A 19,921-nucleotide genomic window follows, 5' to 3' on the forward strand; every position below is an offset into this window, starting at 1 on the left:
AAAACAGCAAAAACAATGACAAAGGTCAATTTCAGTTTGTACAGGGGGCAGAAGTTTAAGTTGCAGCAATTTTAGTAATGAAGTGATGTGAATTATTGGTTGAGATGATAGGATTAGTAAATGTAATAGTTTTGTCTGAGCTGAATGTTTGGTCTCCAAAGTAAAAGGTCAAACAAGGTTGACATCCATTAGATTCTATGACATATGTTACCCTGTAATATGATAACTAAGCATGGCAGATGTTGCACGGTATTCCTTTAACCCTATTAACTCAACCAATAATTTGCATCACTTTTTAACAAAATTGTAACAACTTCAACTTTTGACCCTTGACTGAAATTGACTTTTGTCATCTTTTTTTTGCCATTTTTAACACCATGACATTCTGTCATAGGTAGTCCAAACTATACCTTATGGACTCTTTATGACCAGACAAATAATATGGTATACCTTTCAATATGACTGGAACATTTTTTTTTTTATTTTGGGCCCTGTGTAATTCTTCAGTGACCCCTGTAGGTCATTAGAGGTCAGCTCCAGGATGGCCCCACATCTGAAAATAAACATTGCTTTAAATGAACTTCTAGGATCATCATCTGACTTTACAAAGCTAACATTGCAAAAGTGGTGATTTATTTATGATGTTAAAGTTTGTGTATATTTAAGCTGTCCATTATTTTGCATTATATTGTGTGTTATAGCTATATTTCCTCTAAATCATGACATTAAGATATTTATTTTGAGATTCAGAAGCTTTGTATGACAGCGATTTGTTTTCAGAATTAATCTATAAAGAGGCCTGAAAACTTTATTTTATATCATCAAACATAAAAAGCAACAACAAATCCTTTGCTTACAATTTGTACAAGCACTACATCTCTGCTGCAATAAAAAGCGAATACCATGAAAAAAACTCTTTGAATGTATTTGACACTTTATTGTTTTTTCCTTCTGTACATGCTGCTGTAGTGCACGCAGGTTTGAAGCCAGGGATCTGTTGAGTTATTTTCATCAACTGTCAGCGTTTAAAATTTTGGGCATTAAAACTCTTAGAAGGCGATCACTCCTCGTAAGATCCACTGGAAGTTCATTATTCTGCAAAATAGACATAGAAAGATTCAATAATACCATCAGCTAATCAATTTGCCATCTAATTAATTATCTTTATTGTTAACTAATTCTATTTTTTACATATATAGATTAATGCCGAACACTGAGTGAGGCCAAAGGCTGAAAGAGATTTTCAGGTGATGACAAAATAAATAAATCCAACTGGGCTATCCACCTCATCTGCCATGAGGACCCCTAGAACCATGGGCGGCCACATTTTGAACGGTCACATGATGTGCCTTGCTATCCGTTTCATCTGTCATGAGGACCCAGTCACGACGACGTCACTTCCAGTTTGCTTCTGCGTCAGATCGCGGAACGTCACTTCCGGTTTGTTTCCTCATCAGATCAGTGTTCGCCCCATCCACCTTAAGGACCCCTAGAACTGAAGGTCACTTGATGTGATCTACAATAGCATTGGGAACAACTGATTCGGTCACGGAGAGGCACTTTCGGTTTGTTTCCTCGTCAGATCAGTGTTCGCCCCATCCACCTTAAGGACCCCTAGAACCAAAGGTCACGTGATGTGATCTAAAATAGCATTGGGGAACAACTGATTTGGTCGCTGAAAAAAAAAAAAAAAAGATTTGGTCGCATGATGGAAGCTGAAGGGTTTAGCCATGCTAATGCTCCCCAGAGCCATTTTACTGAAAAAAAAGTCAGAAGGAGCTAAATGACATGTTGAGATGGTGAAGAGCTTCACTAATTAATGTTGGTGACATAAACATACTATTTACTGTTACTGTAAATTATATTGATCATTCAATAAATCTACTGATCTCAAGAATACAGAAGTTTATGTTCGAGATATTCTACGCTCAACAAAAATATAAACGCAACACTTTTGGTTTTGCTCCCATTTTGTATGAGATGAACTCAAAGATCTAAAACTTTTTCCACATACACAATATCACCATTTCCCTCAAATATTGTTCACAAACCAGTCTAAATCTGAGATAGTGAGCACTTCTCCTTTGCTTAGATAATCCATCCCACCTCACAGGTGTGCCATATCAAGATGCTGATTAGACACCATGATTAGTGCACAGGTGTGCCTTAGACTGTCCACAATAAAAGGCCACTCTGAAAGGTGCAGTTTTGTTTTATTGGGGGGGATACCAGTCAGTATCTGGTGTGACCACCATTTGCCTCATGCAGTGCAACACATCTCCTTCGCATAGAGTTGATCAGGTTGTCAATTGTGGCCTGTGGAATGTTGGTCCACTCCTCTTCAATGGCTGTGCGAAGTTGCTGGATATTGGCAGGAACTGGTACACGCTGTCGTATACGCCGGTCCAGAGCATCCCAAACATGCTCAATGGGTGACATGTCCGGTGAGTATGCCGGCCATGCAAGAACTGGGACATTTTCAGCTTCCAAGAATTGTGTACAGATCCTTGCAACATGGGGCCGTGCATTATCCTGCTGCAACATGAGGTGATGTTCTTGGATGTATGGCACAAAAATGGGCCTCAGGATCTCGTCACGGTATCTCTGTGCATTCAAAATGCCATCAATAAAATGCACCTGTGTTCTTCGTCCATAACAGACGCCTGCCCATACCATAACCCCACCGCCACCATGGGCCACTCGATCCACAACATTGACATCAGAAAACTGCTCACCCACACGACGCCACACACGCTGTCTGCCATCTGCCCTGGACAGTGTGAACCGGGATTCATCCGTGAAGAGAACACCTCTCCAACGTGCCAAACGCCAGCGAATGTGAGCATTTGCCCACTCAAGTCGGTTACGACGACGAACTGGAGTCAGGTCGAGACCCCGATGAGGACGACGAGCATGCAGATGAGCTTCCCTGAGACGGTTTCTGACAGTTTGTGCAGAAATTCTTTGGCTATGCAAACCGATTGTTTCAGCAGCTGTCCGAGTGGCTGGTCTCAGACGATCTTGGAGGTGAACATGCTGGATGTGGAGGTCCTGGGCTGGTGTGGTTACACGTGGTCTGTGGTTGTGAGGCTGGTTGGATGTACTGCCAAATTCTCTGAAATGCCTTTGGAGACGGCTTATGGTAGAGAAATGAACATTCAATACACGAGCAACAATTCTGGTTGACATTCCTGCTGTCAGCATGCCAATTGCATGCTCCCTCAAATCTTGCAACATCTGTGGCATTGTGCTGTGTGATAAAACTGCACCTTTCAGAGTGGCCTTTTATTGTGGACAGTCTAAGGCACACCTGTGCACTAATCATGGTGTCTAATCAGCATCTTGATATGGCACACCTGTGAGGTGGGATGGATTATCTCAGCAAAGGAGAAGTGCTCACTATCACAGATTTAGACTGGTTCGTGAACAATATTTGAGGGAAATGGTGATATTGTGTATGTGGAAAAGTTTTAGATCTTTGAGTTCATCTCATACAAAATGGGAGCAAAACCAAAAGTGTTGCATTTATATTTTTGTTGAGTATACTTAGCAATGATATTTTCATGAATACCTTTAATAAACCCACATGTATGTACTATTAAAGCCTACAATAGTTTATCATTAATAAATCGTGTCAGTCTATTTAAAGTACCTTCATCAAAAGACCTTCATACACCCAAGCAATTCTGAACTATGGTGTATCACGTACAGTCAACACAATATATTTACATCAGCCTATGCTGATGTTCGGTCCAAGGCTTTGCCTTAGTTATATTAGTCATATGTCTTGTTTCATGCAGTCATATGTGAAATATGAACAACATATATGAAACATGCAGAAAGTACCACATCAGGAACTGGACAAAGTCTAATATTCATGACTGGTAATTGACAAACTATTGATTTGTAGTCTGTTGGGGGACTAGGTGATTGATTTCCCAGTTTTTCTCCTCTCTGACATCTAGGTGCCCCTACCTTGTTGGGTATTGTAGGATCAGCATTAGCTTCAAGCAGAAGAAGAACCGTTTGAAGGTTACCGCCCATAACAGCAGCATGAAGGGCAGTGGAGCCGTTCTGGAAACGATAACAAATATCAATAAGGATGCATAATTCTATCATACTCCTCAACTCATTATGTGATTCTGCAGGGAGAGTGTCCTTTACCTTGAGAAGCCCAAATGAAGGAGAAAACTTTAGGAGTTCCTCAATAACACTGTTGTGCCCCTTTAAAGCCGCCTTGAACAACGCAGTGGAACCATCCTTGAGAGAAATCATGAATTTATTCATTTTTTAAAACTTTTGTTTAGATGAAATACAAAAGCACGATCAGACATTGACACGTTGTTTTTGTAGGCATAGCTGTGTTAGTTGCTTTTCTTTTGATATGGGAGAGGAGGTGATGGCCGAGTGGTTAAGCGTTTGGCTTCAAATCCCAGCCAGACTGGAAAAATCACTAAGGGCCCTTGGGGAAGGTCCTTAATCCCCTAGTTGCTCCCAGTGTGTCGTGACCACCTTGCGTGGCAGCACCCTGACATTGGTGCGTCTCTGTGAATGGGTGAATGTGAGACATCATTGTTAAGTGCTTTGAGCTTCTGAAGGAGATGGAAAAGCGTTATATAAATGCAGTCCATTTATCATATGTGCAAAATTTGTTTGTTCACCCTCATTGGAGTACACTCATTGTTTACTTCAAAAATTAGCTAACTTTATCATTTTAAATAAGACCAGGAACTCTGCTTTATGCTCGAGAAAAATTTGTTCTGTTCCTAAGATCTGACCTGATTTGTTGCACGATCTCACTGAACATCACTGAGAGCTAGCTCCAGATAGACGAACGGACACATTGTTCAGCCACTGACAGATGATGTATATTTTTCAACACCAACACCGGTCTCAGATGTTCTTCCTGCACTGCCGCAACAACTGACAGCTGCTTAGTCTGGTTTAGGACAGGTGATGTAAGCAGAACAAACCGATCGATGTCATACTTGTCTGTCTGCGTCCCGATCTGCACCACGTAAGAGCAAAACCTTCACAACCTCACTGTGACCCATCTGAGCTGCCATCCAGAGGGGGGCGGTGCCATCCTGAATAACATTAACCAGCAGAAGTTTAGAAAAAAAAAGTTTAGAAGTTTAGAAAAATCAATACAGGCATTAATGACATAATGTGCCCTTCAGACATGGGGTCAAATACTTTGCATTGTATTTAAATACAAATACAAATACTTTAGATTTTCGACTTCCAAATACAAATACAAATACTTTGTACTTTTTCAAATACAAATACTTTATATTTTGAGTATTTCAAATACAAATACAAATACTTTCTATGAACTATAAACAACAAATCAACACAAAAACTGATAAACCGGTGACAATTTATTGTGAAAATAGCATGACCTAATACTATTGATAAGTAAAGGATTGAATGCTTTATCACAAATTCACTATTATGATATCACAGGCAATAATCAAACTATCACAATCTATATTCAACACGGTGTCACAGAGATTCCCAAGTTTGAAAAGTATTTCAAAAAGTATTTGGAAATACTTGGGATCGGCGATGTATTTGAAATACAAAAACTTTGAATTCAAAATCAGAAAATACAAATACTCTGAAAAATGTATTTAAGTATTTTCAAATACAAATACTTTTATATTTGGCCCCATGTCTGGTGCCCTTTAAGCGGTAAGTTCACTCAACCACATTAAAACACTGTTTGCAATCAAGCCTCTAAATGTTGCACTCACCTTTGCCAAAAATGATGTTTTTTAAGTAACAGCAGTACTCGCCCTGACCTGCATCACCAAGCCCAATGTTGAACTTGTCAAAACTCTTGGTGAGGTGAACTTGACTACCAAGTTTTACCTTGATGCACAAAATCTTTGGGAAAATAATTTACGCACAAGACATTAGATAGTCGCCCTCTGGCAGCCAGTTAGAACCAAATCCTGCCCAACATCGACCTTGTTTAAGGTCTGAGGGTGAAATATACTTTCTTTTAACTACGTGTTCACAGATGCATAATGACTACTTTTATTTATTCTGCATGTTTGGTGTGCACATCCTCAGAAGTAATATGACTCATCCACAAGATGCAATACACACATGAACAATAGGGGCAGCATCTGAATGATCAGTAGCATCAACAAATGAGAAATACTTGGAGAAGTTCTGTGACCAAGTCCGCAATTACTTACATCTGTATAATGTGTCCTTGACATTGCAGAGTGACAAATATTGTTGTCAGACCACCTGCCAAGAGACTGGAAAAAGTTTCTGAACGTGACATGAAGACAGAAGTTCTATATGGTCTGAGGACACTGGTGTCCCTGCTGGTGGAATCTTCAAGTAACATGTAGTACACAGGGAAGGATGTGTAGAATTACATTAACAAAGCAGCTGGTTGAATATATGAATGTGTGGTTTAAAAAGGAAGTCTATTTCTGCTCTTATTAAAGTTAACTTGTGTACTAAGTTACACTTTGATACACAAAGTGTTTGTCAAGATATTGCACACACAAAAGAGTCTTTGCCCTTGGTGATCACATTTAGGATCAAAACTCTACTAATGTCAAACGTGTCTGAGATCTTGGTGAGGCGAGCCTGTGTATGAAGTTTCACCTCAATACATGGAGTTTTTGTGGAGATATTGTCTACACATCATATTCAAGCAGTTCCTAGACCTGTTCTGCCTTTGGCATAAATGGTATGTGAATGGGCCACCTGAAGTAAAATAAACAAATAAATAATATATATATTTTTAAATCCATTAAATGCTCAAAATAGCAGTGATACAATGTTACAGATGTTGTCCTTGGATATGTTGTAATCATTGACACATTAGTGACATAATAATGCCTAAAGAAACAGCTGGGTGTGGGATTTATGTAATATAATATACCCGTTTCTTTCAACTCATGAATCGGTCTTTGACTTGAGCTCCAATCAGTTTGATTATGCAAAATGTCATGAACGGATCTTCCATTGCAAGTCATGAAGAGAGAAAACAAAAACCCTCAACCAAAACAATAAAACCTAAATCAGGTTATATAAATAACACAGCTACAAGATAAAACACATTGCAATCTTCTCTAATAGCTTCCCAATGAGCCAACACAGGCTTTTCTTTTTCCCCCACTTGAATGAATGAATAAATGGTTTATTCGGGCCACTTAACCATGAACAATAAATGTCTATTTTGAATCTTTGGTGGATCAACTAATGGGTAAATACTTCCCCTCAAAATTTAATAATGTCACCAGCTGTCATGATTGTATTGTGGGTTTGTCGGGGTTTGGGTTGTGGGTGTTTCTTTGCTCTTGATTGGGTTTGTTGTGAGGGATTTTTCTTGTCTTGTGTCTTGGTGCTGGGCGTTTCCCTCCTGTCCTCCCTCCCGCCCTCCCTCCTGCTTGCCACGCCCCATTCCAGATCCTTCCACCACACCTGTCCTGCATTGCCTGCTGATCACTCCCTCTTTATTAGTTGTACCTTTTCCCCTTCACCTCTTTGCCAGATTGTTGTGCCTTGTGTCTCTTTCGGGCACTTCTTCAGAGTGTTTTGTCCTGTTTCTGCCTTGTTGTGGTTTTTAACCTGCTTGCTTGCGTTTTGGACCCTGTTGTTTGCCTGATGCTTCGGATCCTGTTGCTTGTAACAACCGGCCTTTTTGTGTACTGACTCCAACTCAAACTCTCATTAAACCCTGTTGAACTCACATCTGAATCCTGCGATTGTGTCCAACCACCTTGCATCACAAAGTCTGATACCAGCAAAATGTGTTGTTATAATGTTACCAAATACACCTGGTCATTTATTTCAAGTTATTTTGGGGGGTTTTCCCAACCTTTATTTGAGAAATATAGTGAAGCTAAGATGGCAATACGCAGCTAAAGCAGAGATGTGAACCTTGACCTGTTGGGATACCACAACCTGCTCACTGCCATATGTGTAACGTGCACTTCAGCCACTAAGCCCCAAGCATGCCAACACCATTTAATTTTAATGTTTGTAAAAACATGGTCTGAGTTCATTTTGGAGCTCTACTTCAGGTGCCCCATAAGCCAGTTGGCACTGTGTGTATTAGGTTAGGTCAAAGGACATAAACAATAACATTTAAAACACTGATTTTACTTGATCAGAGTCTAAGTTATGGATGAAATGGATGATTTTTAATAGATCATGCACACATTTTTTAATTACATTTTCATATAAATCATGTCACATGCTTTTATTTATGTATTTTACTAAAGAAAGCTATAACAATTATCAGTAATAAACCATATCATAAGCCAACAAACCCATTATTTCTCTGGTTGCATATTTTAAATTTCTGGATGATTACGTCACAATACAAATCATGTATAAAGTTAAAAATATTTTTTTCCTCAACATGTCCAGGATCTGTTTAAAATGAAGGACTCCAGTTAGAATTTGAGAGGGACATTATTATTTGAGAAACTGAAGATTCGAACTACTGTAAAAACTCATTGTGTTTCTATTAAAGGTGTTAATATTTGGAATAATTGTCCTGATAACATTAAATTATTTGGTACCTTAGTTAACTTTAAATGGCTCTATAAAACAATATAATTACTTTATACAGGATGACGAATTAGGTTTACAGAGTTTGTTATTGTTTTTGGATTGTGCACTATTGTTTGTCTGGTTGTGTTGAGAAATTTCAGTTCATTGATTAATTTATATTGTTTGTGCTTGTTTTTTTTGTATTTGCTGTTTATATACATATATATATATATATATATATTCTTCATTTTTATGTTAAAATGGTGGGTGTTTATAAGCGTTTGCTTCTGCCTGCACCCTTTCAGCCACACGGGTACACTGTTAAACTGTTATTTTTAGGAGTTTTTTTTGGTTACTGTTGAGTCTGTGTGCCGAATAAATTCATTCATTCATATTTATGTGCCTTGACCTCACAACTGTAAACTGGCTTATAGATACCCACTTATTCCTGAAGCAATTTTTGGAAAACATGAGTAGACAACTCAGAGGCTTGACTGTCAACAATGTATTCATATGAATAAAGTTGCAAAAAACAAAACAAATACAAGCCTGTCCATTAAGCCCTTCACTGTGCTTTAAGAGACGAGTCAGTTACCTGCCTTAGCTGGTTGACTTTGGCACCTGATGACAGCAGCTGACGAATCACAGACACGTGACCTTCCTGGGCAGCGAGGAACAGAGAGGTGGCGCCGTCCTGAAACATTATTAAAGGAACTGCAATTACATCTTGGTGGTACGGAACAAAAGTCCACAAATATCACAATATATTTGATAAGCTTTGGGCAGTGAGATTGTTCCACCACCTGATAAAGACAAACATTAATCCTTCCAACTGTTAGAGGCGTTGGACTCAACAACAACCTGACAGCTTACATTCCAACACCATGTGCCTTGACACTTGCATGCATTTTGGCTCCGCACTCTCATGCAATTCTTCGTGACAATGTCACCCATTGTGTTCCCAGCTGGATGACACGCTTTGTGTGCTGGATGCTGCATATATAAAATAATTGTTTTGTAGCGGATTAATAATTTTCTCTCAGAGTTTGGCTGTTGAAAACGGCTCTAATCGCTTCAGAAATCACAGAGGACCATTTCATCTGCAGGTTTTTTTTTCTCTCTCTCTCTCTGTCATGCGCTTTGTGAGGTGGAGAATGCATTTGGAACTGTCAAAAAGGTAATTATTTGTAATGTTTATATTGTAATGGCTTGGTAAAACAGTTGCATGTTCATTCCTTTTATGAGTATCTGTAAAACTATGTTTATGATAGATTTAACATCTCGTTATAATCGTTCAGATGAGCTGCACTGTGATGAGGTGTGCTGACGCAATCACACGAACTTACAAGCAGTGTTTTTAAATTGCGCATGCCTTTGCTTGATGACACATCACGACACAGGTCGTGATATGTCGTGCTGGAGAGTAAACTCATCTTTAATGAGTGCAGACAGGATGCCAGAGGGGCACCGGTGCGTGCTATTGGGCACAGAGAATTTTGAAATGTTCAAAAAATCTTTCACGCACAAATGTGCTACGTGGCGCGATCTAATCTCCAACACAACGTGCAGCTCGTCAAGTGGAGTAAACAAGCAGTGAACAGAGTGAGTGGTGATGTCAGCAGATCGCATCAGAGCGCAGCTCGTCTGAAGGATTATAACAAGAAGTTAAATCTGTTATAAACATAAAAGTAAATACTTTAACAGCTGCAGACAAGAAGGAAAGAACACGCAACTGTTTTATCAAGGCATGATGATGTAAACAAGACAAATAATTACCATTTTACATGGCACAAAATGCTTTCTGCAGCTTGCTAGGCGCGTGCGTGCACACGCGAATGGCTCCGGCTGCAGCCTCCTCTATGATTCAGGAAGTGATTAGAACTGTTTTCAACGGCCAATTAGCAGAAAAAAAAGATTAACCCGCCACAAAATAATTATTTTATATATGCAGCGTCCAGCGCAGAGCGTGTGGCAGCTGGTAGAACAAAGAACGGCGTCCAGCTGTGAATACAGCGGGTGGGATCATCACGACACAGTTCGAGCTGTTGCGTGATGCAAAGGCATGCTCATGTAAATGGGCCTTTACTCTCCTGCACAGCAGAGTGCGTGCAAGTGGATCAAAGTCATGCAAGTGTCAAGGCAGCTTAAGAGACGAGGAGGCTTCTGGACGGCCGTTAACAAAGACGAGTGCCTTACACTGAGCTGGTCGTGAACATTGGCTCCGTTCTTCAGCAGAATGTCCACCACCTTGATGTGCCCATACTGGGAGGCCACAGTGAGCGCCGTGCCGCCATCCTGGAAGATAAACAAGCTCACAGTGTAGATGGCTGATCTTTTGTCGACAACAGCACAATGAAAACAAACTGGCAGACAGGCACTTCTGTGAGTTACACACTGTGATGACATTCTCCTTTACAATCATCATCATTTTATCCTGCCGCGTACCTTTGTTTGGAATTCAGTAGAGGCACCGAATTCAAACAGCAGCTTCACAACGTCATGGTGTCCCTGTTGGGAGGCGAAGAACAAGGCAGTGGAACCCGTCTGGAAGGAATGACAGAATGTTTTCGTATTCACTAAATTTTAGTGTGCAAATTACACCCTGATTTCCACACTAATCTCAGGGGAACAGCGATGTTGAACCTCTCTGAATGCAACTCTAGAGGGAGTTGCATTCATTAAGACATTGAGTCCAGAGACTGATACTGATATCACCCTCTGCATTCCTAAATCTGCCCCATATGACACAGAATGTCTGAGTCAGGATGTCTGTCCCTCTGTTTGGTGGACAAGCCGGGAGGCATTTTGGCTTTAATGAAAGCCTATGCACTGTAGCAAATCTGCTAGTTTCAGCTGTTGCCAACAGTGGTGGCCTGGAAAGACAATTCAGTACTCTAAAACTCACACATAGGACATTGAGAACCAGCTTTGGACTACAAAAGGAAGGAAAGCCAGCATATTAGTGCCCATGGCATGGGCAACTTACAACTTAGTGATGGCACCATCAATGCTGAAAAGGTACATCTAGGTTTCGGAGCAACACATGCTGCCATCCAAGCAACGTCTTTTTCAGGCACGTCCCTGCTTATTTCAGCAACACAATGCCAAGCCACATTCTGCACGTGTTACAACAGCGTGGCTTCGTAGTAAAAGAGTGCGGGGTACTAGACTGGCCTGCCTGCAGTCCAGACCTGTCACCCATTGAAAATGTGTGGCGCATTATGAAGCACAAAATACAACAACGGAGACCCCGGACTGTTGAACAACTGAAGTCGTACATCAAGCAAGAATGGGAAAGAATTCCACCTACAAAGCTTCAACAATTAGTGTCCTCAGTTCCCAAACGCTTATTGAGTGTTGTTAGAAGAAAAGGTGATGTAACACAGTTTTAAACATACCACTGTTCCAGCTTTTTTGAAATGTGTTGCAGGCATCCATTTCAAAATGAGCAAATATTTGCACAAAAACAATAAAGTTTATCAGCTTGAACATTAAATATCTTGTCTTTGTGGTGTATTCAGTTGAATATAAGTTGAACAGGATTCGCAAATCATTGTATTCTGTTTTTATTGACATTTTACACAACGTCCCAACTTCATTGAAATTAGGGTTGTGTGTATATATATATATATATATATATATATACAGGAAAAACACCTCCATGTTGACAATCATTTGTAAAAACCAGGCGGCTTTTGATGGCTTTCAGTTGAGTGAGTATCTGAGAAATTGTTTAACAGCTGGACATGTTCCAACTTGTCCTTAAGGCTTCCAACGGAGGTGTTTTTCCTGTGGCGGCGTGCCGCGCCAGCTGCCTGCCAACGCGCCAATCCGTCTGCACGTCTTTCATTACAAAATCTCCTTTAACAGTAGAATGTCCGGATAAACTGCTGATCCCTACCTCTTCTGAAAGTTCTCTGTTCTCTCACGATGTCCTGGGTCAACAGAGGCTTAAATTTGGAGGTTTTCAGCTCGAAACAGGCTGATGACGGCGCCTGGGAGCGCTGCGCGACGTCCCGCTCCGTGGGAAGTCCTTAAAGCGACAGCAACACTCCATAATCTCTCATCAGCCGTTAAAACTTTCACAGAAAACCAGCTAAATTTCTCGAATGGTGTCCACTTCGATGTGCCTCACAGGTTCTGAAAAAATTTTGATCAAACAAAGCGCCAGTCTCTCAGGAAGTTCCCAGACAAAAGAAATCTGACGAGAGGGGTGGACCACTCCTCACTCAAAGCCTGCCCACAGGCGAATGACGCAACCGACAGGCGTGAAAAAACTCACGCATGCGCACGAGGGTTCAAGGTTGGCTGATGTAATCGCACGTGATTCAAATCCATATAGTTTTTGAAAAAAATAAAAAGGTCGGATACTTTTCTAATAGACCTCGTATATATATATATTTGTGGTGTACAGTAGCTTTGCAGGAGCACCCCCAATTCTGTTGTAAAACAACAACTATTCCATTCTAAAGACCAAATCTTGTTGTTTCTGAAGTTTGGCCATATTTTCCATCATACCTCTCTCTGGTAGTTGATATCAGCTCCTTGCATGATGAGTTCCCTGACACAGTCATAATGGCCGCTGTATGAGGCCACCATCAGCGCTGTCGTTCCATACTGTAAAAAAAAAAAAAAAAAAAAATCAGGAAAAAGCTACATGGATCCTCATTAAAACAACAAAAACAAGTATCTGGACTTGACACACACACACACAATGGTTAAACTGGAGCTGAATACAAGGGCATTTGAAGTCCATACACTGTCTCTGCAGTCTGCATCTACACGTCCGCTGTTGAGCAGCAGCTGAAGAAGAGCCAAGTTTCCTTTCCGCGCGGCCCAAAACACAGCATTAGCCAGGGGTGTTTCCTTCTGGACGGTAAAGACAAGCAGCAGCCACTGACCCATTAACAAACACACACTAACAGTACTGCAACAACAGAATATGTCACCAAATACATCACAGGGATGAAACTCACATTACTGTATTTGACAAAGCTCATTAGGTGTCACCCATAAATCCACTTAGATTTGTTTACACGAGTGTTTTTTTTTTTTTTTTGGTTAAGATCAGATTTATTTGACAGGCAAAACATTCAGGTCCCCAATTCTAGGTCCTCAGCCTTTGAGATTGGGAGACACCTTGGAAGATCTTGGAGACTCATGAGCTCTTTGGACCGAGGTGGTTGGTAATACTGATACTTTTTCAGGAGATCGAAGGTCCAAGTCTTTATAGAGATTGGAGAAGGACACTTATGTTTCACCTGGCTGCAGCAGATAGATGGGTACTTTCAACAGGTGGGGTTGGACCAGTTGTTTGCCTGGGTGGGTGCCACCCAGAACCGAGGTTGTTTCTGTGGTGTGGTGGATGTGTGGCAGGAGGATACTCCCAGACCTGACATGACTGGCATTTCCAAAAGGTTTTTCATTGCATATCACAAAACCTGGACATGACCTTCCACCTCTGAATATACAGTACTTTTGCACTAAGATTCAGGGCTGCTAATCTGTGGCCCACAGGCCATGGTTTGGCCATGGCCATGGTCCATAAAATCCACAATCCGGATCAGATCCAGATCAAACTATGTCAGGCGTTAGTGAGTGCCAGTCTGCACTTCACTTTCAAATATGAGAGTGATTGGGGCACGTTTGATTGAGACATAATGTAAAATATACATTAAATAGGATTTTCAATGTTAAATTTAAAGTGTAGGTGATACGATATGTAATGTTTTTTGAGTATTTAAGACAAAAATTAAACAACAGTTTGAAATTTATCCTTTCCTGGCATGCAGTTCCTGAAGAGATAAATATTCAGATTTTGAACTGCACGCCACTAAAACCCAGGAACTTCTGGGCGAGTCCCAACATTTGAGAATGAGGAAGTGACATCAGTGTCAGAACCATTATCTTAATAGTTCCATTAATTTGTGGATTACCTTACGGATTTTTACAAGCCACTGACAGCCCCGTTTCCACCGAGTGGTTCAGGCTGGTGCTGCACGATGTTTTCGGTGTCAGAACGGTTCATTCTGGCTGGCAGAATCTTTTTGATTGGCAGGTAGGCCTGGGCGATTTGGCCTAAAAATAAAATCTCTGATATTTTTTTTTTCAGAAATAATTCGACTTTCAATTTTTTTTCAGATTTTTTCCCCTACTTTTTTTTTAAAGAAAACATTTAGTACAAATGACAGAGATAACTCAAAACAAGTTTTGCTTTTATTTGATCAAAAACGGGTAATACTAAAATACAAAATAGGCGAAATGGGGACTGATAATCACGAAATGGGGGTAAAATGTAACAAAATGGAGCAGAGTGAACCATACTGACTCCAAATAATTACTTTTATTTAATTGTTTAGCTTTTTTTATGTGAGATGCGCTCAGTAGATGGAGTAGGGGCAGGTGCGGCATCTGGCGTTCAAGAGATGAAACTTCAATTAATGGGTCCATTTTGTTAAGTAAAAAAACTTAACAAAAGTAGTTAAATACTTAATATTTGGAGTCAGTCTGCTCCATTTCGTTATAAGTCCCCATTTCGCTTAAAATAATTAAAATTAATTAATTGAATCATATTTGGAGTCAGTCTGGGTCAATATGCCCAATTTAGGTTTTTTTTTACCCTCATTTGCTCCATTTGGGCAAATGATTCCACCAGAGTAAGCTGCTTTTTAGCAGGATTTTGCTCCCTTGTTCCCCTCGTAAAGTGTGGCATTTCTCCCACGCAGCTGGATGTCTCTGTTTTAGATGCTGGAATAAGTTTATTGCGCGGCTGCGTTTTGTTGTAATGGGCTTTAGACAAACTTTGCAGCGTGCAGTCACTTCTTGTTTCATGTCTATTGCAGCAATCCCAAACCACTGACAAAACTCGCTCTCCATTAGCAGTTAGCCATGTTTGTTATTGTGAAGGAAACGGGACGGGGAGGGGGAGCTACGGAAAGTCCTGGGGACAAAAAGGTGCGCTGCAGCAAGAGGAGAAAAAACTTGAATTTTTTATTTTTTAAACTGAATTTTTTTAACTCAAATTAATTGATAAAATCAATATATCGCCCGGGCCTATTGGCAGGTGGAACACTTATATTGACGAGCATGTATGCATGATGTCTGCGGCTTCTTCACTTGACACGGAGGCAAAACTGAGCATTTTCACATTATTTTATTTTATTGTTTTGTGAATCATGGGATAATTTCATCACGTGCAGACTGAGATGTTATGAGCAGATGAGGCACTGTGAGTCTTTCATCTTGCGATGCAAAGCGGCACACGGTGGAACAAAAGGAGGATCCATTAACAGCAGAGGATCGATCCATCAGCTGTAATTAACCGATTACAGCCGGCGCTGTAACCTGGCACCAAACTGCCGTGTCACAAAGAGACTTTTCTTCAGCCAGGACATAAGGAATTAAATTATTTTCAGACGCTGTTTTGTAAAGGTCAATAAGTTTTCATCAGACTGAGAGTGATCTCACTGAAACGGACAGGTATAATTTACTCCTTGGGTGAATGGTTTTAATATTGAATAATAACACGTTACTAACATACAGTACACTAACTGTATTCAAGAAGGAAACAATATTTATTTTTAAAATAACTGATATTTTCACTCCCTCGTGTCATTTTTCAGATTTGAAATGTATGTACCTGTTTCTAAGAAAAAACACAAATAAAAAAAATCCACACTTACTCATCACTTTTTTTTCTGATGTCACAGATAGCAAAACAAACTATTTTTAAATCAGTTGCTTATGACCAAAGAGCAGGCAGAAAAAAAAAAATCTTCTCCAGTCGCATGCCGAAATTGCCTGCATTATTAATTTATTTTATTTTATTTTATAATCACTATTCTGTGTTCTGAACTCTGCCAAATATCATCACTGTTGTCAGACTGAAGGTTTTCCTCCAAGGCTTTGTCTTCCGCATTGTCATCTAAATTAGGCTAAAAAAACAGAAGACTGTGTCCCCACAGCTTCAGAATCACCTTCAGACTGGACTTAAAAAAAGCTCCACACTAGAAAAAAAAACATCATCTGAAAACAGCTTGACCTCTGCCGTGTTTATAATTAATTTGGAATTGAATCAGCAGGTGCCATTCTCCCGATGATGTAGCAACAATATGGGCTGAGGACTGAAATACAGCGCAGGCTTCAGACAGCTGTTGATTATCCTTCACCTGCGCACTTATCGACTTTTATTGTTCAGGATTAATTTTTTTTAAATATCAGCATTTCATCATTTTTAGTGATTATTTGTGCATATTTTTTGGTGTCACCTACACTTTAAATGGCCACAAAATCTGTAATCTAGATCAGATCTGGATCAAACTTTGTCAGACGATACTGAGTGCCAGTCTGCACCTCACTTTCAAATATGAGCATGATTGGGGCATGTTTGATTGAGATATAATGTAAAATATACATTAAATGGGGTTTTCAATGTTAAATTTAGACAGCTACAAAATCTGTAATCTGGATCAGATCTGGATCAAACTTTGTCAGGCGATACTGAGTGCCAGTCTGCACCTCACTTTCAAATATAAGTGTGATTGGGGAATGTTTGATTGAGATATAATGTAAAATATACATTAAATGGGGTTTTAAATGTTAAATTTAGACGGCCACAAAATCTGTAATCTGGATCAGATCTGGATCAAACTTTGTCAGGCGATACTGAGTGCCAGTCTGCACCTCAGTTTCAAATATGAGCGTGATTGGGGCATGTTTGATTGAGATATAATGTAAAATATACATTAAATGGGGTTTTAAATGTTAAATTTAGATGGCCACAAAATCTGTAATCTGGAGCAGATCTGGATCAGACTTTGTCAAGCAATACTGAGTGCCAGTATGCACCTCAGTTTCAAATATGAGCACGATTGGGTCATGTTTGATTGAGATATAGTGTAAAATATACATTAAATGGGGTTTTTAATGTTAAATTTAGACAGCTACAAAATCTGTAATCTGGATCAGATCTGGATCAAACTTTGTCAGGTGATACTGAGTGCCAGTCTGTACCTCACTTTTAAATATGAGCGTGATTGGGGCATTTTTGATTGAGATATAATGTAAAATATACATTAAATAGGGTTTTAAATGTTAAATTTAGATGGCCACAAAATCTGTAATCTGGAGCAGATCTGTATCAAACTTTGTCAGGCGCTACTGAGTGCCAGTCTGCACCTCAGTTTCAAATATGAGCGTGATTGGGGCATGTTTGATTGAGACATAATGCAAAATATACATTAAATGGGGTTTTAAATGCTAAATTTAGACGGCCACAAAATCTGTAATCTGGATCAAACTTTGTCAGGCGCTACTGAGTGCCAGTCTGCACCTCACCTTTAAATATGAGCGTGATTGGGGCATGTTTGATTGAGAAATAATGTAAAATAAAAATTAAATGGGGTTTTAAATGTTAAATTTAGATGACCACAAAATCTGGAATCTGGATCAGATCTGGATCAGACTTTGTCAAGCGATACTGAGTGCCAGTCTGCACCTCACTTTCAAATATGAGCGTGATTGGGTCATGTTTGATTGAGATATAATGTAAAATATACATTAAATGGGGTTTTAAATGTTAAATTTAGACAGCTACAAAATCTGTAATCTGGATCAGATCTGGATCAAACTTTGTCAGGCGATACTGAGTGCCAGTCTGTACCTCACTTTTAAATATGAGCGTGATTGGGGCATTTTTGATTGAGATATAATGTAAAATATACATTAAATAGGGTTTTAAATGTTAAATTTAGATGGCTACAAAATCTGTAATCTGGATCAGATCTGGATCAAACTTTGTCAAGTGATACAGAGTGCCAGTCTGCACCTCAGTTTCAAATATGAGTGTGATTGGGGCATGTTTGATTGAGATATAATGCAAAACATATACATTAAATGGGGTTTTAAATGTTAAATTTAGACAGCTACAAAATCTGTAATCTGGATCAGATTAAACCTTGTCAGTCAATAAAGGATACCATCCTACATAATGCTCTCAAATATGAAAGAAATGTGATCCTTTTTGACAGAGTTATGAATTTTTGAAAATTTTGTTCAATGTTAAAGATAGGGATTTTTTTTCCAATTTTCCAAAAATTTTCTTTAACCTAAATTCTCTAGTCTATCAGGATATGAATCTTCAGAAAAATTTTGGGCTCCAGGCTGGTCATAAACAAACAAAACCTCCACTGTATTAAAGTTATAATAATAAATACAAGCCCCCCCCCCCCCAAAAAAAAAAAAAAAAATTACTGGGGTGAAGACAGAAAGAGCAACACTTTATAATTTTTAATTTTCTTGACTTTATAAAAAAAGATCATTCTTATAATCGTATACTCAAATAGCCAATTCTTCAAGCGCTGATCACGACACAATAAACGCGTCATTTTTATGAAACGTTCACATTTGCTGTGACGTCAAATTAACGTCAAAAACATACAGACTCCCGACGGTTTCTGTTGCATTAAACACGCGAAACCCGCAACTCCGTTATGACGCACGCACGGATTTTTTTTTTTTTTTTTTTTTTTAATGTCGAGAAGCCACTTTAAATGCAGCTTTAAAAGTTAAATGCACCTTCCAGGAGCACTGAGGAAGGAGCGGAGGCCTGCTGCAGCCTGCACGAGCTGCACGCAAAATAACGCCGCTTTACCTTAAAAGACATCCTGCGCAGCTCAGCGGTGACTCATGCTGCTTCTTCCTGCACACTCAGTCATTACCGGTGATGATGCACGCCTTTCTGCCGCACTCTCACTGGGTGTTGGCGGCGGAAAAACAAACAACCAGGCTGCTCAACCTCTGCGCGGCAGACACGCAGCGCGCCGCTGGGGGGCGCTGCGGAGCCGCAGTCTGCGGTGAAGCCACGTGGATGAGACAGTCGACTTAATCGGTACCGCGAAAGGTGACGAAACGACACTTATTATGCAGCCTCAGTGTATCATGGCCTACACACACAAAAAAAGCATAATAACCATAGCCAGGTAGGGATCAATGAAGAATTACAGAGGTCAACATGTAAAAATGCTTCAATCATGTTGAATATTATACTACATTATTTGTCTCATCATAACGATTCCATAAAGGTATAGTTTGGACTAACTATGACTGAATGTTCTGGAGTTAGGAGGTAAAAACAGCAAAAATGGTGACAAAGGTCAGTTTCAATTTGTATAGGGGTCAAAACTTAAAGTTGCTCGAAGTTCATAAAAAATTATTCAAATTACTGGTTGAAATAAAAGGATGAAAAATTGAAACAGTTCTGACTGTGTTGAATGCTTTGTCTCCAAAGTAAAGGTCAAACAAGGTCGACGTCCATTGGATTCTATGACATGTGACATATGTTACCCTGTAACATGATAACTTAGCATGACAGATGGTGCAAACTATTCCTTTT

At 39.7% G+C, this 19,921-nt stretch overlaps 1 protein-coding gene across 2 annotated transcripts; it reads right to left on the minus strand.

The window, feature by feature from the left end:
- Window positions 1-795: 795 nt before the first annotated feature.
- ankrd29 (ankyrin repeat domain 29) lies at window positions 796-19,379 on the minus strand. 2 transcript variants are annotated; one of them, XM_034180467.1, is made up of 10 exons: window positions 19,181-19,379; window positions 13,288-13,395; window positions 13,048-13,146; window positions 10,975-11,073; window positions 10,726-10,824; window positions 9,125-9,223; window positions 4,989-5,087; window positions 4,165-4,260; window positions 3,976-4,074; window positions 796-1,095 (listed from the first exon to the last, which is right to left on the minus strand). In XM_034180467.1, exons 1-10 carry the CDS (start codon window positions 19,190-19,192, stop codon window positions 1,012-1,014), a joined length of 894 nt encoding a protein of 297 aa, XP_034036358.1. In that variant the 5' UTR covers window positions 19,193-19,379; the 3' UTR covers window positions 796-1,011. The 2 variants fall into 2 exon arrangements, with proteins under 2 accessions (XP_034036358.1, XP_034036357.1); XM_034180466.1 differs by having other exon boundaries at window positions 13,288-13,398; window positions 19,181-19,378.
- Between the last annotated feature and the right edge of the window lie 542 nt (window positions 19,380-19,921).

The sequence above is a fragment of the Thalassophryne amazonica genome, chromosome 10 (assembly GCF_902500255.1).
Source record: "Thalassophryne amazonica chromosome 10, fThaAma1.1, whole genome shotgun sequence".
Lineage (NCBI taxonomy): Eukaryota > Metazoa > Chordata > Actinopteri > Batrachoidiformes > Batrachoididae > Thalassophryne > Thalassophryne amazonica.